This window comes from Columba livia, chromosome 6 (genome assembly GCF_036013475.1).
Source record: "Columba livia isolate bColLiv1 breed racing homer chromosome 6, bColLiv1.pat.W.v2, whole genome shotgun sequence".
NCBI classification, from domain to species: domain Eukaryota; kingdom Metazoa; phylum Chordata; class Aves; order Columbiformes; family Columbidae; genus Columba; species Columba livia.
In genome coordinates this window covers 28,583,744-28,601,949 of record NC_088607.1, presented here as the reverse complement: position 1 = coordinate 28,601,949, position 18,206 = coordinate 28,583,744, and the positions used below count along the sequence as shown (strand labels likewise).

The following is an 18,206-nucleotide window of genomic DNA, read 5'->3' as shown; positions in this document are numbered from 1 at the left end:
TGCAGAAGGAGCATCTCCCTCTTCCCATCAAAGCCTCATTTAAGATGGACAATTTTCGCTTGACACCTTAGTAATTACACTCAGCTGTGGAAGTGCTCAGCATCCACTATTACTCTGCGACGGCTGCGTGTGGCGTTGAGCAGAACATGAACACTTTGTTCGTGTTTCTCAGAGCTCGAGTGGCCGTGGTGTGTGGGAAGAAACCCTGCGAGGAGGGGATTTGTGTCTCCAGGCGGCTGGAAAAGGGGGAGGGGGGCCTTTGTCACTGCCACATTAGTAATGATATGCCGGGGATAAAAGGTGAGTATAATTTGATCAAATGCCTGTTGACAGATTCCGTGGCTAATAGAGAAGCAGCTTAGACTGACACTCGTTGCTGGAGCGTCTCGCAGAGCTCGGGGGAATGCTTTCTGTAGGCTGCGTGTGAGGCTGACAATTTCCGAGTGACCATATTTAGTTACATAAAGAAGCCGTGTCCCCTTTTTGTCACAGCAGAGCTCTGAAATGCCTCCCTAAACACGGTTCTTGACCTTCCGCTTGAGAAATGCAATGAAATTACTACCTCTCCTTTGTCCAAATGTGTGATTAATTTGCAGGTACAGCCCAGGCTTTAAGTATTTTTCTTGTGTGGCCGTTAAACTTGAGAAATTGCAATTGTTTCTCCCACTGAAAAATCATATTTGTGGGTGTTCTTGACAAAGCGGGTTCCTTTTTTCCCCTACAAATATGACTTCACAATTAGTCTCTTTGGAATTTGTTCTTAAGTACGTGTTAACAGTACCTACAAGTAGCTACTGGAAAAGGAAGGTGGTGTACCCTGAAGTAATAGTTTGCTGCTGCTTATGAATATGTTATTTGGCGAAAAGACCACCATTTGAAAAATAATAAATGAAAACAAAAGCCTTAATATTATAGAATTCTACACTGATCACTTTTAAACCAGCAAGCCTAAGATTACATGTAGAGCTCTCCTACTCTTAACCGCTGTTGCAGCTTGGGTTTTGAGTAGTCTTCTGGTTCTCACCTCCTTGTGCAATCTGTTGATTTGTGTTCAGTTCATAACACCTCAGGAAAGCACTTAGTTAAAAATTAAATACGAAGCATTTTCTTGTTCTGAGGGATTTCTAAAGCGTACTTTAAAGAAGGAAGAACCGCAAGCACTTCCACTTGAGAACGTTTCTTCAACTGCAGAATTTTGCAGTTAGTCTGCACTTTGTTCCGGTGAAATTTTTCGCTGTGTCTTATGTTGGTACCCGAGCCCCTTCTGATGCTGGAATTAAACAGGCAGCTTTGGGGCTCAATACAGTGTTGCTGGAGATTTCAGGGGGGTGTCCTGGCTGGCTGTGTTCGCGGGAGCCAGATTTCAGCCGCAGTCACTTTCTGAGGTTCTGCTTACTGCTAAGTAGGTGGTTTCCATAGCTAGGCTGGTCTTTTCCGAGTGTGGATGTGTAAGCGAGATGCCACGTGTTCAGAGATAATGACCCCTTTCATGTCTTCAGAGGGAGTCTTCAGCTTTTCGTCCCTCTAGGAAATCTCTGCATCTCCATAGTTCATAAGCGTGATTTTCCTGTAAGCACAGAATTACCCTCATTGACCAGAAGATTAGGCAGATAATGGAAATTCACATTTAGGGGTTGTGCTGGGTCAAATATAGATTTAAGCGCTTGACTTTGTATCCGTACATGAGTGTGGCCATTTTCTCCTGTTTATCTATTCAAGACTGGTAGCCAATAACAGTTTTGGAAATTAATTCCTGTACATGGATTTCTCTTCATGCCTCACCATTTAATCTTTTGCCTAAAAATAGCCAAATAGAAAAGAGATCTTGTAGTTCTTTCCACCCCTCTGTGAATGACATCTTCTGTATGTTTTTGTTACATTTCTATTAGTGTGAGATGAATTCTTCTGCGTCTTTTTTTCACGCACAACAGCTATCCCATGTCCTCGTGCCTTGTCCATTCTTCCTCTCTGTGCTGCTCAGCTTGGACAAGTTCTTTTGTGCTTTCTGGGTCATGCAGAGTGTTTGTAACTTGTGTAAAAACATTATAATGATAGTAGAGGGCAATTACAGACTCAATTTGATAGGATAATAACGTGAGTGGTGGTTTGTGGAGGAGCTTTTCACTCCTGGGGTTTGTCCGTTCAGCGGTTTGCAGCTGCCCTCGGCTGGGCCGGTTCTACTCGCGCGCTCACTGTCCTTGTTTCTGTTTGCACAGCGCTGCTCTCGTCGTGGTGTGAGGAGCTGGGACGGCTCTTGCTGCTTCGCCACCAGAAAAGCCGGCAGAACGATCCTCCAGGGAAGCTACCCATGCAACCCCCCATGAACTCTATGAGCTCCATGAAACCCACCCTCTCTCACAGGTGAGTCCCAGCCCAGCCCATGCGAGCTGTTCACATGTGCCACGGGACAGATCTGTTAACTGACGTGCTTATTACCTCTGATGGAGGCAGCTACACTGTTTAATGCACAGAGCAGCACCACGGACAACAGGGGATCTGTAATTACACAAAGTACTAAATAAACTCAGGTGTTTTGTCTTTGCTGTTGCCTGGTGCATGGTGAAGCGATGCTTCCATCTTCAAATCTGTGCTCAGTGGGCTTGCTTCCAAACTTCAAGTTGTGCCCTACAGATAAATTTCTGCATTTTCCTACTGTTCAATTAAGTACAACTGGCTTTTCTTCAGGTCGGAAATATTTCACTGATGTTTTGTTTTGTAAGTTGCATTGCAAATGTATTGTATACAGAACAGTTGTATAGTGGGTGTAGCCACAGATGGGGGAATGACCTATACCCACCTTATATCAGGTGGTGATCACAAAGCTCTTGGGTTAATTTAGAGAAGACATGAGCGTTAAAGGGCACTAGAAGAAGCTGAACATGTGAAGCCTTTGATTACTAAATTACATTTCTTATGTGCAGAGCCTAGGTTAAGGCAAAAGCTGAAGAAAAAGTGTAGGCAGGATTAAATGTTCATTTAATGCTTTATGTTTCTGGGAGGGTTTTTCCAAGCTTTTCTTTCTCTCAGCATCACATTGAAGAAATCACAAATAGTATAAATGGTTTTCAGTGTAGGGCACTTTTGTTAGTAAAGGATTATAAGAGTGCAGATGAGGCTAAATTCCCAGTGCCTGGATTCTGTGGTAGCATAAGTAACTTCAACTTTTGTGTTAGAATGGAGCTTACGGTCATCTCTGTATCAGTGCATTTACATGTGTGAATTAATCTGGAAAGCACTTTTGGTTTTGGGTTAGGTTTTTTTTCCCCTTATTTTTGTTGTATTTATGGGAAAACCATGCAGATACTATGTCTTCTGTTATAGCCCTTGAGAATAAAGTCCTTTTTTGTAGTATAACTAATATAATATTATTGACTTTTCAGAGTACTTAGATCGCCTGTTTTTTCAGTTGTTTATGAAATGATTGATTTTAAACAAAACAAAACAAACAAACAAAAACCTTCTGTTGTAAAATTACTTATTTTTACACCTGGGATCTTTGCAGAAGCCAAGGAGAAAATAGTGGCCAGTCTGCAGGGAAATTGTGCTGCAATGTATACACTCTCTTAGGTGTAGTTTTGTAGGTTTTAGATGCCCAATTCTCATCTGATCTTGTAGCCTCTGTTCCCTTAGGGTCAGTAAAGCAGGGACAAAAGCCTCACAGGGGTTGTGCGCTATGTTACTAGGTAAGATAGGCACAACTCTTTTCTTTCACAGCAGTTTTCCACCAAAACTCTGTCACATGCCAAAAAAATACATACTTTGTTCTGCTAAACCTCAATATCGGCATTTCTGGCAATATTTGGTTACCCAATATTCTAGGTAATAGTAGAACATCCTGCCCAGTCCCTCTAAGTTTCTCAAACAGTCCCTCTAAGTTTCTCTTGAGTATTGCCATTGAAGCAGTTTACTGATGAAGACACAGAGAGTCAGTTCTAAATTACTGCTGATTACCTTTGAGATTGCCCCTCTAGAAACACAATTTCTGTGGCATAACTTCTTATCTGTCACAGCCGCAGCAGCCTCTTGGGGATCTGGAATACCTCCATCACTGCCTCAGTGTGTGCTGTTGTCCCATCTGCAATTTGGCCATAACCATGACTGCTTAGTCTCTCAGGTGGTACATTAGAATGAGACATCTTGTGGCTCTCCAGCTTCTTTTTCCAACTGGAACTGTTTATTTTCATGGATGTTTTACAATTGGTCCATAGGACAGTAGTGAAGTATTGGGTGAAGAAGAATTGAGTGTTTGTTTGAATTAAACAAAGGATGAAAAGCCATTGAATACAATCCCAGTGATAGAGCTGTTGATGAAGCAACCTTTGTATTGGCAGTAGATTACATTTGGGTCAAAAGCTTAGTATCAAGGCTCACAGTATCTTATCTACAATTCACAAGATTTTTTTTGTGAATTCGAATTAAAAAAAAATGCTTTGCATTTCCAATAAATTAATGTAGCCAGCCGCTTCAAGTTTTGTAGAAGAGTTAGATATTAGAACAACCGAAAGCATATCCAAGAACCTTACATAGGTTAACAAAGGGAATATAGGATACATGTCAGCTGCTGAATATCGGTAGATAAAAACCCAACACACCTTCCCCTGTCACCAGACTATCATGAGTACTTCACACAGAGCTTTTTCTGCTGTTGCTTTTGCGAGCAACACAATTACCCAGAACTCTAGTCAGGGACTAGAATCCAGATGTACCTGGAGCTACAGAAACACAGCTGCTGAGTCCGGAAGTTGAAATAGGGCTTGGCCATTTAAAATAAATTCTGACACAAGAATTCATCATTAGAATCTAAATCTAAGGATTCCTATTTAAGAAGCTGTGGGCACCTACACTGGGGGGAATTCAGGTCTGGCTTATTTTTAGGGGCAACCTTGTATTTGTAGAAAGTTGAGTTGTGGGAGAAGACTGAAGTAGAGAGATCAAGGAGGGCTTTGATAGTGATACAGCTTGTCAAATGCACTTACAGAGAGCAGAATAGAAGCTATACAAGGATGTGCACCCGTGCAACAAATGCTTTCAGTGTAGGCACTCTATTGTGCTAATTTCTTTCTAAATTTATTTTTTCATTAACAGAATGACTGAGTGTTGCATATAGGACAAAAATTCAGCTAACTACCTCTTTTCTTAATGTAGGGTGGTTGGTTGGACTGCAAACTCCTGTGCTTTATGAACAGCATGAGCACTGGATTCCCCAAAAAAAAACCACCCTCAAACTTATGTTTTTTTAAAGTCAGTGCAGTGTAACAATAGTTAGTTCAAACTTGACTTTTTAAAAATTTTTATTTTTAGGCTTTTTTTACTGATTCATGTGGGTAAACTTCACTCCTGTACTGAAGGACCAGTATGAGACCTGTCCACCTCCTTCATCCTGTGTAACTTCTAATTAAAGTCCTACTTAAAGGATTTATGGGGAATTTAAGGAGAGACTGTCTTTGGGCTGGCCCTTCTTTGTAGGAGTGAAGTTTCATGCTTTCAGGCTTGCAGGAGTAATGCAACTTATTCATTGTGTTGTAGTTTTCTGATCTGACATGGCTGTAATAACAGATACTACTCAACCTGGATGATTTTTTACTTTTAAATGAATGTAAGGTCTTTGGCAAGTGCTGTTATATAAGTACAAATTATTATCATTATACACCTTCCTTCGCTTTGATCGAGTTCCTACTTAACACTTCATTGCATTAAGTGGTGGACCTTTATGTGTGGATCAAACTGACTCTTGTTTGAAATGGGTACCATTTCCATCAGTCCCAGCCGGAACTGAACTCCAGTTCAGTTTAAGGTGGATCTGACCCATGCAGGCCCTGATGGCTTCTTGTTTCCTGCATAGCTTGTAGTAAAGCTTACTTGGGCAACAAAACCACCTGAAAATAGGTACCACGTGGTAGCTGCAGCTTGATACGCTGTCATAACCGTTCGTCAGGTTCTTACTGTCTTCTCTCTTGCTCCAAATTTTGGTCTTCTGTATTAATTGCCAGCTATCTTCCAGTTAGTGACCAAAGGGTAGTAATGTCTGTATAGGGCAGTCAGGATTGATGAAAAATATGACAATAAAATTATTTTTATCACAAATTACTTAGTGCCAGAGGTTTTGAGAAAATTAAATAATAGATCAAATTAAGTACTAATTCAGTATTATGGTAGATGCTTTGTTTATTATCATTACTGTTTTATGTCCAGGCAATCGCCATAAATACCTTTTATTGGTTAGACTTGCTTTACAAGTGTGCTTATTTTTAGTGTTTGTTTTGTCAAATTTAAACTTTACCAAGAGCTGAACTTTCAACATCAGTAGGAAAAGAATAGCAATTCAGTGTCTGCATTTTTGTTGGGTGGTTAGTTGGTTCTTACATTGTTTGTTAAAAGTAAGAGGTGTTTTGGTTATAATATACCAGTAGAAACAGTGTCAGAGTTTCTGCAAAGGTTGCTGCCTTTTCAGTTTTGCCATTATAGGTAGTTTTGACTGACAGTGATAGTCACTTCAAAAACATCATCTGGATGAGAGAAATGGTTGAAGTGAAAGGTCAGGTACAGTACATACGCACTTTTATGAAAATGAGCATGTTGTGCATGTTTTATACATCAGTTTGAAGTCTGGGATCACTTCATTACTGCATGTGGCTGTGGTGTACAGGAACAATCTTTCCAAAATAATTCAAAACTCTTCAGGTGAAAGATAAGATTGTTTCAAAGCCTTTTCATCTTCCTGTTTGTGAAGTTGTGAAAGAAATATAATGAGGGACTGAACAGATGGTAAATCCTAATATAAGAGCATATACTCAGTAAAGCAACCTGTATTACTCCTGATTCTACGAGAGCAGTCTATTTTTTTCCTATCATCCCGTAAAGAAATGTTAAAATCCACCATCGGGAGAAAATAAGAGAAAAGTTAAGAATCCACAAATGTTTCTGCAGAAGTGCCATGTCTTAAAGAAAAAAAACCCTTCAGTTTTTGTTCAGAACAGTATTAAGAAGGCCCCTGATGCTCTAAGCATTGTAAAGACAAAATTAATAGCTTGAAAGTTGTGTCCCAAGACTTGTACTTGTTTGCCTATCTTGTCCTCTAAGTGAAACCACCAATACTAGTTTTAGCACATAGACTTATTATGGGAAGAAGGTGGAAGAAAACCTTGAAAGAACATTGAAGGTAAGAGCAAATTATGTTAATAATTAAACCTGTAACATTTTCATGCTAAAAAGCTGCATTTCATTTTAGGTGGCATAAGTTTGTGGTCAGTTCTTGTGGTAACGGGAGAGACTGAGAGACAAGATCTCTGTAAACAGTAACAGGCAGCTTAACTTGTCTTCACATATATATTCATCAGATGCTTGGTAGAAGGCATAGGATAAGGATCATCTTTTACTGTGTGTACAGCACCTTGCACAGATGTAAAAATAGAGCTTCTGTATTGGTTAGAGAGCCAAAGTGAGTGCTATTGCAATAAGAATAATATGTACCAACACAACTACTATACTTCAGTGATTTTTTTTTTTCTGAGAAGTACATATAAGTGTTAGGTACTCTACATTTTTTTCCTCTAAGCGTTGTATGTGCTAGATAAAAAGTTTTGGGATTTTGGTTTGGGATTTTTTCTTTTCATGCAAAAAGTGTCAGCTGATACTTTTGAAAATCCTGATAAAGACGAGGCAAAATCTGACCTTCTCAAGCTCTGCTCTGTCTATGCTGGTTTTATGCTGGTTTTTAAAATGTGATAACTAATACCTTTGAAAAGGTGGCTGTTATTCTAGTGTTTGAGCCATATTGAGCATCCCATTCCTGAAAATGTCTCATTGATTGCAATTTACTGTTTAGTGATAATCACCATAGTACCATGCTCCTAACATGAGGGCTGCTCTCAAAAGCATTCGTGCTGAGTCTAGGTAATTTTCCAGTGTGTTGGGAGGGTTCCCTCTGTCACTTGTTCTCGATGAAACCAACTCAGTTATGATGGCACTGGAGAGAAAAATCATTCAGCTGCGGCAACACCCCTAGTTTTTACCAGTTTTGACTGTCAGTGTGACACCTGCATGGTGACACTGGAAGCTGTACTTCGCCTAGCTCTTTGATGCAAAACTCATCAAATGCATCGTCAGTCTTTTAACTGGGTGGAGTACCTTTGGGTAGGGAACATCAGAACCAAGTCCACAGTGCCCTTCAGCCCCTGCAGCGCCGGGTCTGCGTGTGAATCTTAGAATCACAGAATGCCCTGAGTTGGAAGGGACCCACAAGGATCATCGAGTCCACCTCCTGTCCCTGCATGGGACAACCCCACAGTTCGCACCATGTGTCTGAGGGCCTTGTGCGGTTTGGCTTTGGTCCTTGGCACACACAGGAGGGCAGGTTCCCTGCGGGCTGCTGTTTGCTGGGCATGTTTGCTGACGTGGCTTCTGAGCAGGGAGGGGGCTACAGTCTGGCGACGTCTCCAATTTTCAATGGAGTGGAAAAAAAAAAATGATAGGCATAAACGATGGCAAACACCTTGTCTTATTTTAAAGATGTTTGTTCTTTTCGGATAATTTGGAAACAGGACACAGGAACACGGATTTGTATTTTGTCTAAAAGCTGATATTTTTCTTGATTACTTTTCTTTGTTCGTATCTGTAATTCATTCTCTTACAGGATAATCTGACCCTCCACAGGATTTCCCTGTAAACAGATTACAAAAGGAGTGAATTCCTGATATATGATTTAGTGATATTTTTTTCTTTATTCCTACTATTTCCATACGCTTGGGTTCTCAAGTCTCTTTAGTATCACAACAGGAAGAGAAGGAAATTACTCATTACTGGTTTTAACGACAGAGAGCTTCTGTAATGGTTTACCTCAAATAAAAACGGGTTAGAAATTCTTTCTAAAAAATCCCTGTCTGTTTTTTGCTGGAGATGACAATAAAGCCCTTTTAAAAGGCACAGAGCACATCAACAACCTGTGCAGATGGGTCGGTGACATTAATTAGATACCGACAGTGTCTTTAGCAGGAGTCGCTGGTTTCTTCCCGTGAAAGGGCTGTTCCAGGAATGAGGAATAGCACACCAGCCGGGGCATCTTCTCGGATGTCCTCATCTCCACCGAGCTGAGAATGCGGGGAAGGTACCACAGCCTGTTCGTGCTTTCTTTTCCCACTTACCACGTCAGGGGAGATAGGATGTGATGGTTTGTTTGCCCGTGTCACGGTGTCAGCAACAGCATTTTCAAACAACTTTGACAGGCAAGAGGGAGACGTTTCTCAGACCTGCCCGGTGTGTGTCCGCAGCGCAGCCGTCCCTCCCCGGCGGAGTCATTTGGCCGGGGCCGCTGCCCTGTCCCGGCTGCCGCTGCCCGGGCTCCCCCTGCCCCGTCCCGGCTCCCCGTGCCCGTCCCGGCTCCCGCTGCCGCATGGCGGGGCTGCTGGGCGCTGGCCCCGGCTCGTCCCCTCCTTCCCGTCCCGCCGGTTTCAGCCCGGTCGCGCTGCGGGAGCCGCTGCCCCCCTCGCCGCCCCAGCTCCCCGGCCAGCCCGGAGCCCCCAGCCCGGCTCGCTTCCAGCAAGTTGCGGTGGTGCCGTGCTGCCCCCTCCCCGCCGCGCCTCTTGAAGAAAGCGGGTTTTTGTTGTGGTGGTGTTTTTTTTTTTTTTTCCTGTTGTCGGGGAGCGTAAATCAGCTTCATCTAAAATCTCGGAAGTGCAAGTCCATCAAATCTTCCTCCCAGCCGCCTGCTACACCTTGCGTGAGTCAGACTGCAGAGCTCCCGGTGCCCTTCTCGCTGTGCGGGGCTGCTCGTGTTTCCCCCTCAGAGGCAAAAGCACAAGTGGAATCTGCTCACGCTTTCAGCGGTTCCTTCCCCGGTTGTTGTAGCAGTCGCTGACCTCCAGGCACTATGAATAAACAGCAAAGCTGGGAACAAAAGGAGTCTTCTGGCTGCCATTATCTCACATTAACATAGCAGACGCGCTGCGGTGTGAACAATGCGAGTCTCATTCGCCGATAATCAGCGAGTACCCAGGCATTTGGATTACCAAGGCAACAGGCAATGGTAGAATACTGGGTGGGTGTGTTTTTTATTGTAAAGGAGCAGTCGGATATGGGAACCCAGGTATATTGATAAAGCAGAGCAGAAGGAATGCCTGCTGGCAGGGGGGGACTGAGGGCTCGGGGGTTGCATTCCGACACACGTGAGATAAATAAGACATGGATGAAGCAGGTCTGTGCTGTGAGATGCAATAAAGATTAAACTGCATTTGTCAAGCTGAAAATGATCGTAAGATAATTTCAGCATTTTGAAAAAGGTAACAGGTGGCATGTTAATAACAGGGCTGTTACCGGTGGATTTTGTAACTGTAATCTGGGCTTTAATAATGCATTGCATGGTCTACTTGTGTGACAATAGAACTGGGTGTGATGCTTTAATCTTTTTTCCTTTGGTCGGATGGATGCTGTAGACCCATCATATTAGATGGTAGTAACCCCTTCAGCTTCTTCTGAGGCAGGAGCGGGTCTCAGCAGCATTTTTGTTTCTTACTTGCATAGGTGTGATCGTTTGTTCCACATGGACAGAAATAAGTTGCATTATCTCTGTTGTCTTTGTGTGCGCGCGCACACGTGTGCACGGGCACACATGAAATCTATAACGTAGCGGGACTGTGTGTGAGTGCAGGGTGCTGTGGGCGTTTGCAGATTTGGAAACTTCTGAATTAAACAGTTTGGCCTGATGCGTTTTTGTAATTTCAGGGGTTAGATTCAGAGGCACTAACTCTTGCGGAGCAGCGTGGTACTTTGCAGGCAAGGCTCTCTGACTGATGAGCCTGTGTGCTGAGTGAGGCGCCAGGAAGCGGCAGCAAGTGTGTCACAGCCTGACCTGTGGCAACCCAGTGCGAAATGGAAGGCAGCGCTCCCGCCTCCTGCACTCATAAGTCATCCGGGCCTCACAGGCCTTGTCAGGATTATAAAGAAAAAAGTTAAGAGCTTTCAGCTTCCAGAGGTACTTCTCATCACCTGCTGAACTGCTGGCTCCGTTTTACCATCTCAGTCTCTGCGCAAGTGGCTGTATTGTGCATGTGTGTGTGGCTGCATGAATGGTTGTTGTAAACGTGTGCTGGCGTTTAAAAGAGCGGAGGCGGGGGTGATAGCCACCTGCCAGCTGCAGGTGCCGGCCAAACCACCGAGCTGATAAATGCCTTGCTGCTTTCACCTTTTGGCTGCTTCCCCTGCTTACCTAGAACCGGTTCAGAATGCTTCTGTGTTTTCAGACTGTTTGCCAGAAAAGAACCTTCCTTCTTCTTGGTGGTGAATTATGACATTTCTAACCACTTTCAATCTTCCTCTCTAGTTTACGTTGCTCATAGCCTGGTACAGGCATCACCCAGTACTGAAACAATGCTTGAGGTAATTCTTTCTCGATAGGGAAAAATTAGGTATGGATTCACTGTGCATTTGGAGTTGGGAGCTTTCTAAAGGTTTAGAGAATCTAAAGGTTTAGAGAATCTAGTTGGAAAGCATGGAGGGAAAAAGATGGCTTGAGAAATCATGGCGGGATAATATTTGGAGCTGTGTATTTTCTCTGTAAGATCTGAATGTTTGGAATCATGCTGCTAGGAAGCAGAGGGAAATAAAGTCTTGCAAAGTGTTTCCAAATTGACTTTTTTTAACTTTTGCATTATGTAAATACACCCAGTGATTTGGATGGGACTCTGTCATATGTATTTATTTAGTGAAATATGTGATGGAGCCTTAATTTATGCCAATACCATTTAAACTTCTTCAAATAACAATGTTAAATAGAGGAATATGTTTAAGGCAGGCATGCATCGCATAGTTGGCATCAGTCAAAAGTATGTTACTACTAGCCATCCAAAGTCAGTATTAGTGTACATGTACTATATCACCTTATTTTTCCACATCTTCAATGTGGACACCTTAGGGTATCTGTACACAACATCAGCTTTTAGTTTGCTTTGTGTCATTGTGTGTGATGTACAGAGGCATTTATTAATTCTTCGCTTTCTTTGCAATGTGTCTTCATCACGTTTCCTTGCTGACCGTAAGTGGTGGTTGTGTCCTTCCTACAGGGGTGTCTCCTTGCTCTGCCATATTCCTCTGCGTGAACAGAGAACAGGTTGTGTGGGGTGGTTTCTACAGTCTGTAGAAAACATGGTACAGAAGGTCAAGGGATAACTTGTTTACATCTTACAAGTTTTTTTAATGGTAATGTGTTTTAATATCTGTTAACTAGACTGAAAGCTAATTTGAAGAGTTTTAAGTTGAAACACTTTGGCCAAGCACCTTAGCCGTATGAAGATGGTACATTATCTTAGCTGATGAGGCATCGGCTTTGTTCCCCTGACAAAAAAAAATAATGAGAAGTGAGAAGACAGTTGTTTCCTTCTAAACGTCTATCTGTGAAATGGTTTTGATTGCCAGTAAAAGAAAACAAGTCTTGGCTTTCAGGTGTCAGATTGTTTTTGTCAAATTAGTAGTCAAGGCCAAGGGTATTTTCAGTGGAAGTTTGGCCAGAAATTAATAGAATAAAATCAGTTTGATCTGTTTTTATTAATAGATTGTTGGGGATTCCTAGCTTTTATAGAATTGAGAAAAAATCAGCCAAAGTCCTTCCTGGAGTGTTTTAGTGTTGCAGGAAACTGCTAATAGTGTTCCATCTGTTCTTGTGATTTTATTTTTAAAGAAGATGTTACATTCTGTTTATACTGATAGGAAATTATAAAAATGTGGTGAAATTAATGCTTGTTCCAGAACATGAGCACACCAAAAAGGCAGTTCGCATTTGGTATTTGCACTGCACCATGCAAAACGGTCTTTTTCTTAAGTGAGAGTATGCTTAAAATAAGTTTATGGTTGTGTCCTAATCAAGAAGAATTGCTGACTGAATCCATATTAATAATTAAAGCTATGTGTGTTCATTCAAGAAACCCAAGTAAAATGGAAACTGAACCTGAATGAAAGGCTCTAATCTGCCTGACTTGTGAGACAGCATGGGCGTGAAATGCATGTGTTGGTGCTGCAGCTGCCCAGGGCTTCATTGCCCATTCTGACAGTGGGATTTGTGTTGTTTTTCCACTGCGGGTGGATGAGGTTTTAGGGGGAAAAGAGGGGCGAGGCTCGAGCAAAGAGCCGTGTTTGGAAATTGTCATGTTTTAGTTTGTATTAAAGTAGTGTCACCTAGAGGCTCCAACCAAGAATACAGCCGAGGGGTGCTGGACACTCTGAGCACACCCAAACCCAGAGGCGCTTGTAGGGGCAGAGCAAGGCAGGGACACACAGTGGTGCCCATGGGCAAGAACAGATCAGTAGCCATGGTTTTGGGCTGCTTTGGGTCCGTTCTGATCTTTGGCTGTGTTGAACTGCAAAGGTGTTTGGCCTGGGTAGATCTCTCACACCTCAGTCCTTGTTGGCAGGTGCTCTCCTCTCTAGGTGTCTATGGGTGACAGAAGAAGGCATGGCAGAAATGACAGTCACATTACACCAGCAATTACATGCTCGTCTGGGCCTCTGCTGAAGGAGTTATGGTAGAGTCAGTACATTTGAAGGACTATGTGGACTCTGAGTGTGTTGGCTCCAGGCAGGTGGGATCACTGTGCTTTGGGACGTTAAGCACCCTGCAAAGCTGTGAAGCTGACGGAAGGGTAAGCAATGGAAACTGGCCACTGAAAGCCCACTTGTGGTAACCTGGTGCCAGTGCTTGGAGTGAAAAGATTTTTTGAGAAAGCCGACGGCTGATGCTTTTCTACATAGCTGATAGATTTTCGATGTTTGAAACAGCGGTAGATACTTTATAAAACTAGTGTTTTAGACACCTGGCCTTCTCAAGGAGGGATGTGGAAAATCACCGGGAAGGTGTAATTCCAGTTTCTACCTTCCCCCACAACATGTCAAGTACTAATGCTCTAGGGATGTGTACTTCACTAAACCATCTGAGTCTCTCCTTCCTCAATCAATGAAGACATGTAAACAGAGTAGCAGATACACATACAATTGCATTAATAACAACATAAACATATTTAAAATTCAGCATTTTCAAATAATGCCACAAATCATGTATAATTTACAGTAATTTGCTAGTATTAATTTACTGTATGGAGCTCACTTTATTAAGCAACTTTCCTTAGAATTAACTAACAGTCTGTGTCTGACATGAAGTCTGTATTCCAAAGAGGCTGAATATCTGTCTGATGCCATTTTCCTAGTACTGGGATTAAGAGAAGCTGTTTAGACCTAAGTACTGATGTACCTCTCTGACATGAGTGTTGTGTTAGCAGTGGTTTCAGTACATTTGCCAGCAGCTAAGAAATCCTTCCTCCTTGTTCCTTGATTGCAGTTTCACTACATCATAGTTTGAGAAGTAATTTCCCTCCATCTTTTCTTCTTTGCTCTGTGGCTTCCTCTGCTGTTTGGCCTTTAATGCTGACCAGTAGTATGTATAGGTTCATTAACACTATTATAAATTTAGTCAATACTCTTTTAGTGGACTCCAGCTGAGCCCAAACTGACTCACTGCCCTCCAGGGTGTAGTGAGAGACTTAATTACCCTTGTACCGTTCAACAGGAACAACGGCGTGGGCAGCATTTCACTGTGGCCGGAGAGGTTGAAGCTTCTTCCTCTATTGGCTGCCATTTTCCAGTTTAAAGAAAGGGATTTCAGGATAATTCACAGCTCTGTATAATAACAGCGAAAAGCCACTTCTCTTTTGCAAATGAGAATTGGATTGGTCACGTTTCATTACAGTACTTACGTGGATTTTCCTTTGATGGTGGGAGTATTCCTTCGGGTTGTTTAAGGACAGAAGCGCAAGTTGAAAGAGTGAAGTGAAGGGACGAGTAATCCTTTAGCTGAGTGGCACGTGTTCCAGCATCTCCTGCTGCTTGAAACCAAAGAAGCCTTCATGCAGTGGCAGAAGGGTGGGCATCCTATCTGGCATGGCAGCAGTCGTACTCACACACGCACGTAACTGGGGATGGGCCGGAGTATCACCTGGGGAATGCAAACAGGAGAATGTCGTGTATTTCCCATTGGGGAAACCAAAGTGAAATTTGAGTGATGTCTAGCGCGGTAAGCATGTTTTAGGTTGTATAAGTTGATATTCTGCAAGGCACATCTGTCACTTTTTCAATGTTGCCGTAATTTCTGATAATTATGTTGTCTGTAATTTAAGGCTAATGCATGTGTTGGATAATGCAATAGGCATGTGGTTCAGTGTGCACAATGAATATTTCTCAACAAACCTGTACCTGGTCTTTTCGTTTCTGGCTTTCATGTGTTATCCTGTGCTAGAGGCTTTCATCATATGTCAACAGTATGGTTTCTTGAGGTATCACCCATTTTAACTGTAACACTGTAAAAATGGACTGATTTACTCTTCTTTATAATTAGATGAACTGATTGTATAGTCAGTGCAGCCTTCCACTAAACAAATGCTCTGATTCTACCTTTGGAAAGTGTGGATGAATAATATATGAAATCTCTTTGGTGCGCTGTAAAGGAGAGGAAAGGGTAAGAGAAGCATGGTTTGGAGGCAAAGAAAGTGAAGAAATGGTTGTAACTTCTTAACAGAAGGCTTAAACCATCACTAGCTCTGAGGAATGTACAAACTATACAGCATACTTGGACTAGAAGAACCTTCAGTGGCTCTGCGGTTTGATTCCTGCCTGTAATTACCCTTCTTATTTACTCAGACACTTGCAAAATATTTGCCTTGGCCCTCACATTTTGCTACCTGTCCACAGCACATCACCGAGGAATACAAGGGAATGGCTGCAGTGGATCCTTGAGCTGCTTTGTAGTCATTGAAGTATACAAACACTCACGTGTTGTAAATACCAAACAAATCACAGAGCAGACATGATCAAAATCAGACAGAGAGGGAAGTAAAGTAGGAGGCATCATTCAGAGCAGGAAAAAAAGAAGGAAGGCTTCATAGCAATCACACATTCTGGGTTAGTCATTATTTGTCTCCATGCTAGTGGAGGGGACTTGCTGAAGCATTGCATCACTTGCCAATATTAGTCGCTGAAGCTGTTGTCTGAGCCTCTGAGTGAGAAGGAAAAGATTTTTCAGCCTTCTGAGAGAAAATATTAAACCAAAATGGGCTAAGAGGACTTACCGACCGCTAGGTGATAAATATGCCCTTAATCACATATTGTTTTGTATGGATGCTGTCAACATAAATGTTACATGTCAGGCATCTTATAGAGAATTACTATTCTGCATTATTTTTCCCTAATTATTTGTATGGGGAACCTTTTATTTTTCCCTAATTTAATTAATTGGTTTTTGTTTGTTTGGTGTGTGTGTGTGTGATTCAATTGCTTAATTTAATTTGGGTATTTTGAAACAAATACATGTCAGTTCACATCCACAGTTATGTTCTAATAGAATGCTGTTGTGCTGGCACAGCGTTATGGAATTTGTCTGAAATTTCCTAGTTGTTTGTAAAATGTATTCACTGTTTTGTTTTACCTTACACAGTTGCTGTTGTTAGTTTATTGGTTACTTGGGACATAGACAGCTTTTATCACGTGTGTGCACACTTCTTTGTGCGGTGCAATTCCTGTTATAAACTGATATACACTGGGTTTTATGAGCAGGCTAAAGAGTGATCACACAGGTAGTCCTTGATTTTGGCTCCCAACACAAAACAAAAAGTGGTCTGAGCCTGGACATCTGTCTGGGGACGTGGGTGAGCCAGCCCCTGGTCACGTTGTTAGGACATGGTCAGGTTGGTGTCTCACCCTGTCTTGTACGAGTGAATTATGTGGCACTGCATGGTGCAGGTACAGTGCTCGGGGAGCCGGGGTGGGTTCTTCAGGCAAGGTGGCCCTGTGTAGAATTCCGGTGATAGCTGGCAGTCCAGGCAGAAATGCAGTTCTTCATATAAAACACAGGTCAATGGCATTTGAAAATGAAAGAATGTGTGTGTATTAAATGGTGTGTATATCTAGATAAGGAAAGATCACGTGTGTGTATGTGCATATATGCAAATAGAATTCTAATTTACAAGTTAATGGTAGAAGAACAAGTGAATTTCAAGTGGGATATATTTTATAGTTATGGGATTAATAGTTACTTTCACTGGATTTAACATATTTCATTAATTACACTGGCTGCATACTTATCCTGTGTTCATTTTGAAACCACCAATGCTTTTCATATGAAAAGAACTGTAAGAAATGTTTGCTTGTGTCTGTGGACAAAGGTAATGGAAAAAACCCGGTCCTCTTGTCCACAGATTTATCTGAAAGATGTGTTGTATATCTGCAGTTGATTTTTTAGAATGCTGATTAGCTAATACTGGTTTTGGCATGCAGCTTATCCATCGTGTAGGAGAACACTATCTGAATTTCAATTTACTTTTCAAAATGATGTTGAACTGCTATTCCTTTAAAGGCTCTTCTGCCCATTTGGGGACCCAGCACAGACAGTGGAGCTGCAGTCTGGTCTCAAAATCTAATTGAAGCAGCTGAAGCAGTGATTGTTGAAGAGCTTGAGATGGATTGCAAAAAATAAGTGCTTCTGAGCAACTTGCTTAGTGTCCTTGTTTGAAACTCTGCCCTGAGTTTATTTTTACTTTCATTGGTAACAGACTTTTATGGTAAAAGCTCTGTGTTTCAATATAGTTAAGGAATTCATTAGTTCTGTGTGGTTTAGATACGATCACGTTTCTGTTAAAGAACCTTCGTGCCTCTGAGAGCACTGGGCAAATAATGGAAGGAGGTAACATCAGGTCTTAATCCATTTGTCTCCATCAGCAATTTGCCACTGTTTAAACTTCCAGAATCTCACCCTCATAAACATTTGTTTTTGCAGTGATGGGTCTTTCCCTTACGATTCTGTTCCCTGGCAGCAAAATACCAACCAGCCCCCAGGCTCTTTATCAGTGGTCACCACAGTATGGGGTGTGACTAACACCTCTCAAAGCCAGGTAAGCTGCGTTTTTATTCTCCCTCCCCTCTACCTACAGGTTTTCATTTGTGTTTTCAAAAGGAAGAGCTTTTTGGAAAATCCTCTTGAGATAGATAACAGTGGCTGTGTTCTTTTTGTTGTATGTGCTGCATTTTTTTTCTAGTTGTGTTGTCTTTGGTGGCATCAGAAAGACGGCGTCTGAGAGCTTGAGTCAGCTGCTCCTTTATCTGCATTCAAATGTCAGGCTTGAGTTTAGGACATATTTTGCACTTTGTGGTTTCAAAACTGATGTTTTGGGGTAGTCCCA

General features: G+C 42.1%; 1 protein-coding gene across 31 annotated transcripts in view; it reads left to right on the top strand.

Moving 5' to 3' along the window:
- ZMIZ1 (zinc finger MIZ-type containing 1) overlaps positions 1–18,206 on the top strand; it is a 346,742-nt gene that overhangs the window by 290,652 nt on the left and 37,884 nt on the right. For 29 of the 31 annotated variants that reach the window (XM_065067708.1, XM_065067704.1, XM_065067693.1 and 26 more), the window contains 2 exons: positions 2,217–2,361; positions 17,804–17,918. In XM_065067708.1, the coding sequence (XP_064923780.1) occupies positions 2,217–2,361; positions 17,804–17,918 (260 nt within the window). Of the gene's footprint in view, positions 1–2,216; positions 2,362–2,430; positions 10,034–17,803; positions 17,919–18,206 lie in introns of those variants that run through there. The other 2 variants (XM_065067724.1, XM_065067723.1) reach the window with 2 other exon arrangements.